General features: G+C 41.1%; 1 protein-coding gene across 1 annotated transcript in view; it reads right to left on the bottom strand.

Moving 5' to 3' along the window:
• The window catches only part of GPC6 (glypican 6), a gene marked incomplete at its 5' end in the record, with an annotated part of 207,571 nt that extends 201,001 nt beyond the window's left edge, over positions 1 to 6,570 (bottom strand). Inside the window, one exon of the mRNA XM_015822600.1 lies at positions 6,405 to 6,570. Within this exon, the coding sequence (XP_015678086.1) occupies positions 6,405 to 6,570 (166 nt within the window). The remainder of the gene's footprint in view (positions 1 to 6,404) is intronic.
• Between the last annotated feature and the right edge of the window lie 1,487 nt (positions 6,571 to 8,057).

The following is an 8,057-nucleotide window of genomic DNA, read 5'->3' as shown; positions in this document are numbered from 1 at the left end:
CATTGATCTAGTGACCACATATTCCGAATTCTCACCATCCAACTCTACACAGTCAGGGATCATATGGGAGTCCCTATGGTTATTCCTTCCCCGGGAATAGTTCGTTCTGGTCCAGGTTCTCAGGTTCTTGTGCATAGGGCACAAATCAACATGTCTATTGATAGAGTTCTTGTCTGAGAACCAGGCTTCTTTCAATAGGTGTCCGCTCTTTGTACCATCTCTCGCGATGACACATGTGTTGGCAAAGTCGAAAAAGTGGCCTGACTCGATCATATGGAGTCCTATCTGAGAATACTGTTCTCCTCTCCTAACCGCCGATTGGTGTTCATGAAGTCTCGTGCCAACTCTTTTTGAGGTTTCCCCTACATAGTTGGCAGGGCAGTCCTTGCATGTAATCCTGTAGATTGCTTCAGACTTGTCCATGACGGAGAGGGAGTCTTTTATCCTCATCATCGCTGCCCTTAAGGTTTGATTGGGCTTATGTGCCACCTTGATGTTATGCGGTGCAAGTAGTCGGGCCGTAGCTTCTGACACGTTACTGATGTAAGGTAACGTGATCCGAGTTATCTGGGCACCCAGTTCTTCCATGTGGGGGTGGTCCAGATGGCCGGCTATGCCATCTGACAAATCTTAATGGATATCCATTCTTTTGAAACACGTTGGCCAAGTATTCTTTCTCCTCTCTGCGGGTCCTAGCTGTACTGCAATGAGTAGAAACTCTCTTAAAGAGTGTCCTGACACAACTGATTTTATAGGGTATGGGGTGGTTGCTATCAAAATGTAGCACTCTATCCGTGTGCGTGGGCTTGCGGTACACTTTGGTGTTCAGTGTGCCATAAGGTCCACGCTGTACTAGGACATCCAAAAAGGCCAGACGGCCCTGTTGCTCTATCTCTTTGGTGAATTGTAAGTCCACACACACCGAGTTGAGTGCCCGTGCGAAAGTTTCCTCCTGATCTTTCTTAATAACGACGAACGTGTCGTCGACATACCGCGCCCAGAATTTTGGGCGGCACTGTGCCATGGCTACCTCCTCAAGCTGCTGCAGGACAGCCTCAGCTATGACGCTGGAAATTGGGGACCCCATAGGGGTACCCTTTATCTGCTCATACACCGTTCCGTTGAAGGTGAAGAACGTAACCAGACAAACCCTTAACAAGTCTACGAGGTCCTGAGGTCTTAAACGGTCCTGATGTTGTCCAAGGCCCTTACGCTCGAGTAGGTCACTAACCGTCCGAATGGCTAACTCCTGAGGTATGGAAGTGAAGAGGGAGACCACATCAAATGATATCATCACCTTTTTATGGTTTCATAATTCTCCTGGTGGTCTCACCTTTTTAAAGTGCTATCAGTCATGAATTTACCTAGGAGACAACCTTTTATTTTTAGTTTATTGTGTAATATATATATATATATATATATATATATATATATATATACATTAAACAAGCACTGGAGAGACCCGGATTCAAATTCATCCTGAACCATGGGTGACTTTGGACCAATGATTTTCCCAATTACATTACTGAGATGTTGTAGTGGGGAAAATGGGAGAGGGGCTGCGTATTTATGCTGCACTGAGCTCCAGAATGAAAGGCAAGGTATAAATCTAACAAAGAAATAAATAAGATCAAGCTGGGAACCTTCTTGCCAGCAGCAGAATAAACTCTGCATTTTCTGCAGACAGAAAATATATAAGGTGGAGACTGCACGGTACCATTTGTTTTCTCAGTGATCAATCTCTGCCAATAATTAAATGAAAGCTATCTACAAAAATTCAGGATAGTTACCACCTGTTAGACCTTGGCACATACAATGAAGCAGAAGAAAATAAAAGTCTTGCTTGAACTGAGTGGGAGAATAAAGATTACCACCTTTCCATAAGCACAATTAATACACCTCCCCCTGTGCCTAGTTTCCAACAGGGGCTTCAGAAGCAAATTCTGACCAATTATTTATAGCTCGGTAGTGCTGTAGAGTCTTCAGTTCAGTTCAGTTGCTGCTGTATGAGGAAACTGCATAGAAACCTGGCATTTTTCTGACAGAAATAGACTGCCTACAGTTTTGAATTTTTTTTTCAAAGTTGCCAGTAATGCCCAAAAGTATGATGAAAAAAAATTTAATTCCTCAGATAACTGGACAATATCACCATAACTGCCACCTTTACCCTAGCATGTAAAATCTCCCTTGAATTAACCACAATTTCTGATTCTGATTACTTGGACATGTGGATGTTTCTTTGGAACTATAGGAAATTAGTTTATAATAGAAGAGCATATTTGTAGCTCAGGATTGAATTATGGGGCCCTTGGTGTTCTCTGAAGTTGGTTGTTTTCTTGCAGGTTCTTTCATTACCCAACTAGGTAGCATCATCAATGCTGCAGGGGAGAGGGGTTGAGGATGTACCTAGTTGGGTAATGAAAACTCTGCAATAAGACAACCAAGCTCAGAGAGCACCAAGGATCCCATAAATTAGTTTGCTTTTGTCTTTTTCTATACTTTTAAACTTTCTACTCTATCCTGATATTCCTGGTCATCCAACCATTAATAGACTTAATTCTGCTTAGCCTTTACAAGATTAACCAAGTTTGGTTTGGAGAATTTTATATCCTTCCAACATTCGAAAATGTATTGACCTGTATTGACAATATTTTCATGCTGTCTTCCATCTTATGACTCTGAGAAGATACATAAAATGCAAAAAATCCTAATGTATTAGAAAACAAAATACTGCAGTAGCATCAGTTATAGCAATAAAAGGGAGAAATTTCATAAGATAGTCCACCAGGGTCTTTTCTGTATACTAATCTGTTTGTAGAAATGGCTTCATCTTTAAGAATGAATAGCTGATATAAGAGGACTATTGAGATCACAGTAATGTTCAGTGGACCAAGGGATATTCTAGTTTAAAATCAATTTTAAATTCCCTGTTAGTAGAATGAACCTACAATTACTTCCTGAAACTCAGAATCTGTGTTGAACTAGAAACATATGCTGCATATTGTGGCATTCAATATTAGTTTATTGGTCCTTATCCAGTCAATAATAAATCCATACTCTGTTTCACATGATTGACACATATAGAAAAAAATAATTTGCAGACGACATCAAGCTGGCAGGAATAACCAACACTCCAGAAGACAGGCTTAAGATACAGGAGGATCTGGATAGACTTGAACACTGGGCGCTATCTAACAAAATGAAATTCAATGGTGAAAAAAGCAAGGTTCTACATTTAGGCAAGAAAAACCAAATTTATAGGTATACTATAGGGGGTACCTTGCTCAATAGTAGTAACTGTGAGAGGGACCTCGGAGTCCTAGTGGACAATCACTTAAATATGAGCCAGCAGTGTGCTGCAGCTGCCAAAAAAGCCACCTCAGTGTTAGGCTGCATTAATAGAATCAAGATCATGTGAAGTGTTAATACCACTTTATAATGTCTTGGTAAGGCCACACTTGGAATACTGCATCCAGTTTTGGTCACCACGATATAAAAAAGATGTTGAGACTCTAGAAAGAGTACAGAGAAGGGCAACAAAGATGATCAGGGGACTGGAGGCTAAAACATATAAGGAATGGTTGCTGGAATTGGGTATGTCTAGTTTAATGAAGAGAAGAACGATTGGACGGGCAGAATTTGTATGGAAAAGGTGGTATCATGGATCCCCAAGTGATGAGACCACATGTGTTACATTTGGAAACATACTGGCAAGCAGTGCTGTTTCCACAGCGTTAGTATAACATGGAAGTAGTATGCCTGGCTACAAAGAACATGTATTGCTACATGCTGGACCAGCTCAAGTTTCCCAGTGGTTCCCAACAGTGATTTAGAACCATCAAGAACCTGGCTTGAGTCCTCTTAATTGGTTCCTGCTTCCTGCAGAGAATGGTTATCCCAATTAACTCTACAGTCATGAGAAAAAGATCTGTGCATGAAAAGAGATTGATGGAGATGTTCCCAGAGCCAATCCTATCTCACCTGCTGCAAGAGTAGTGCATAGTCAGCAGTGTCATCAGGCCAACAATAAACCCATCCTGAATAAATTTCCTGACAGTGAGAACAATTGATCAGTGGAATGGTTTGCTTCCAGGAGTTGTGGGTGCTCCATCACTCTTTTCAAGAAGAGATTGGACAACTGTTTGTCTCAAATGTATAGGATTTCTTGCTCGAACAGGAGGTTGGACTAGAAGGCTTCCAAGATCCCTTCCAACTCTGTTATTCTACATTCCATGTTTTATGAGATAGACCAGCGGTTCTCAACCTATGGGTTGCGACCCCATTTGGGGTCAATCGACCATTTCACGGGGGTCGCCAAGCAAGGCTGTCCGCCATTTTTTCCCCTTTTCCGGCGGGTGCCTTACCTCCCTTGAGCTGGGCCAGCTGGTGGTCAGCCTGCTCCATCTCTGCCGCTTGCCAGCTATGCCTCGGCCGGTGCAGGGGACGGAACCACGCATGTGCAGTGCTCCCGGGCAGGGAAAGTCCTCGACTTACGACCGGTTGGGTAGTCCTCGACTTACAACTGGTTTAGTCCTCGACTTATAACCGGTTTAGTCCTCAACTTACGACCGGTTTAGTCCTCGACTTACGACTGGTTGGGGGTCGCGGCATTAAAAAGGTTGAGAACCACTGAGATAGACTATAATAAGAAAATCTTAAAAGCCTGAGTGTGTTTTACAGATAGTCCTCAACTTACAACAGTTTATTTAGTGATTATTCAGAGTTACAACGGCACTGAAAAAAGCGACTTGACCACTTTTTACAGTTATGACCATTGCAACATCCCTATGGTCACATGATCAAAAGTTGGTCGCTAGACAACTGGCATGTATTTATGATGGTTGCGGAGTCCTGAGGTCATGTGATCACCTTTTGCGACCTTCTGACAAGCAAAGTCAATGGGAAAGCCAGATTTAGTTAACAACCATGTCACCAACTTAGCAACTGCAGTGATTCACTTCTCAACTGTGGCAAGAAAGGTTGTAAAATGGGGCAAAACTCACTTAACAACTGTCTTGCTTAGGAACATAAATTTTGAGCTCAATTGTGATCAACCTGTAAATATAGTCCTTGCTTAACTATGGTAATTGGGATTAGAAGTGAGAACAAACTTCTCTGGAAATTCTTGACACTGGAAGTTCAAAATGGTTCATCTGGGAATAATGAGAAAGCAAACAAGTTGTGTATTCTGTTGACAGAGTTCCATGGGGGTGGCCTAAAGATCAAGTAATTATATGCATTTTTTAAAAAGAATCCGTATTGTAAATATTAATTATTTTAAGTACTCTTTGTGTTTCCTCACTATGTTTCTCTTACTTCTTCTTTCATCCCTCAATGTTTCCTAAATATGTAAGATCATATTCTTGGGTTGTTTCTTTTGTAGACTAAACAAATTATCCTGTGCTACATATTTGTGTGTGTCTATGTGTGTATGTATATCCTTCTGCCGTATTGCTTATTATTGTATATTTATTTCATTCCACAGCACTAGAAAAAGGAAAAAAAAAGATTAGATAGACACTTCAAGAGAATTAATTTTTATTTATGTCCCTGAAAGGGAATGGAAACCAGTCAAAACTGCTCAGCCATTTGAGATTTCTTTAGAATGGAAAACTCCGTGTCACAAGTCTTTTTTTAAAATGTGTCAGGAATAGATGCATGTAGTTGGATGAAGGGCACATTCATATAATCCTTTTTCTTCCTTTTTAATCTTTTGTCTTATTGTGATGACATTCTGCTGCTTTGCAGTGGAGCCATTTCCCTCCCATCCAGGGTCCCTGGACTATTGGTAGATTTCATATTTTGGGGGGACGCCCTTCCAAACCCTTCTGTGAATTACAGCAGATCACACAACTGTCTGAAAATGGAAATGAGATCCATTCTTCTCTTTGCCCAGAAGGAATAAATTTGGAATATTTTAAAATATGCCTTATAAGATCTTTTTTTTTGCCTGTCACAATAATGGATTTTTGCCAATTTGCAATCACACTGGATTTAGGCAAAGAAGGACTATGCAGTCTTTATTCTTGCATCTGGCAGACAAACATGAAACTTTAATGTGAAATGCACAGAATTTAGTCATTGTCGTTCTCTTCTTCCCCTCCCTCCACCTTGTCCTTCTGTCTTCTATAGAATCAGAAATGCAGCCTTCATCTTTCGAGCTGCTTCACACCAACCGGGGTGGAATTTTGCTTACGGACTTCAACATCCCACAAAGAGAGATTTCATGAAAATAGCTCCCAGGTGGAGCCAGAGAAACTTTGATCAAAGCAGGTGAATGACAACTGAATGAAGGCATTCTGTCAACATGTCCTATTTTTCCACTTGGCAAATGCTGTTTGAATTCATCAGAAAGTTTGACAGATTACTTTGCTCACCTCCCCACGTTCACACACATCCCTTACCTACGAAGAGATTCCACTCGGTATCCAGATCCGCTTGGTTTGCAAGGCAGCCCTTCATTACGTTGAGGCAATAGTTATTGCAAGGTTTCACAGTGGGCAGACCACGGCAATAAGGGCAGTACAGCATCTTCATTAACGCCCGGATGCATCCTGGGGTGGGACTCACCTGCAGAGTTGAAAGGGGAAAAAAGTTGAAAGGTAAAACAAACAGCCTCTGTTCCCTATCTGGATAAACTAAACAAACCCTGACAACCTTCATTTCTCCACTAGTACAGGTAGTCCTCGATTTATGAGCATGACTGAGCCCAAAATTTCTGTTGCTAAATGAGAAATTGGTTAAGTGAGTTTTGCCCCCTTTGTTCCACATTTGTTAAATGAATCACTGCAATTGTTAACTTAGTAACACGGTTGTTAAGTGAATCCAGCTTCCCCACTACTCTGCTTGTTCAGAAGGTTGCAAGAGGGAATCACGTGACCGCGGGACACTGCAACCGTCATAAATATAAGTCAGTTGCCACGCATCTGAATTTTGATCAGATGACCATGGGGATGCTGCAATGGTCATAAGTGTGAAAAATGGTCATAAGTCACTTCTTTTCAGTGTCATTGTAATTTTGAACGGTCACTAAATGAAATGTTGTAAGTTGAGGATTAACTGTATTACCACAACTGGTTCGTCATGGCAAAAACCTTAATCTTTAATACTATTTTCTTGTGACACCAATATTTTCCGACCATCAGCTAAAATAGCACTGACCTCCCTTCCCACACACATGGTATCTATGATATTTAAAGTTTGGTATCAGGAGTCAAAAAATACTGTGCACTTTTGTTGTTGTTATTATTAGATTTTTTGTCCATCAGTGGTGGAATTCAACTTGGCATGCACCAGCTTTCTGCACCGAGAAGCAACAGATGTAGAGATGGTTAGCAGAAAGATGGTTAGTTATCTTCTTTCTTTGTCAAATAGACTTACTTTGTTTGCTTGTACATTACATGTGTCCTATAGTCTCACTGACATTCTCAGGCCCTTCATCTCTTCCTTACATTCTCAGTTCAATCTTCTTTTCACCTCTATCCCTAACACCAGCAGTTCAGATACTTATCTGATTCATTCTCTCTCTCTCCTTAAGGAGGAGAGCACACCACAGGCTCTTAGCTGTCGATACAATAGACCTAACTAAGCGACTTAGCCTTTCCCATCAACAGGTTATTCCCTAAATAAAGTTTATCTTCACTTTCTTTTCACACAAGCACCAGCCTTGAGAAAACTTGCTTATAAAGGTTAACCTCCTAACTCTACTGATTCTCTGTCCATACATTTTTTCTGCCATATTAAATTATGCAATATTCAACCGTGTGGGCAGAAACAACTGTGTAGCTTGTATTTCTGTTTGCTATGCAGTTGGTAGATTGTCAATAAATCATGATTGCCCTCACTCCATCCCGATACATGAATGTTTCAGAAATGCAGTCAATTTTGTTTGAAAAGTGGAAGATATCCTACTGTCCAGTAGCCCTAATTTAGGAGACCGCAGAGTGCAATGTCCTCTTCACCTTTGACATTTTTGAATTAGTGTTATATACTGCAGGGCTTTTCAACCAGTGGTATGGGTACCACCTGTGGTACATTGGCACTTGGCAGGTGGTACG

Source organism: Protobothrops mucrosquamatus, unplaced genomic scaffold (assembly GCF_001527695.2).
Source record: "Protobothrops mucrosquamatus isolate PMUCROS unplaced genomic scaffold, P.Mucros_1.0 scaffold1619, whole genome shotgun sequence".
Taxonomy (NCBI): Eukaryota; Metazoa; Chordata; class Lepidosauria; order Squamata; family Viperidae; genus Protobothrops; species Protobothrops mucrosquamatus.
The sequence above is the reverse complement of the archived record's forward strand: the minus strand, read 5'-3'. Positions and strand labels throughout refer to the sequence as shown.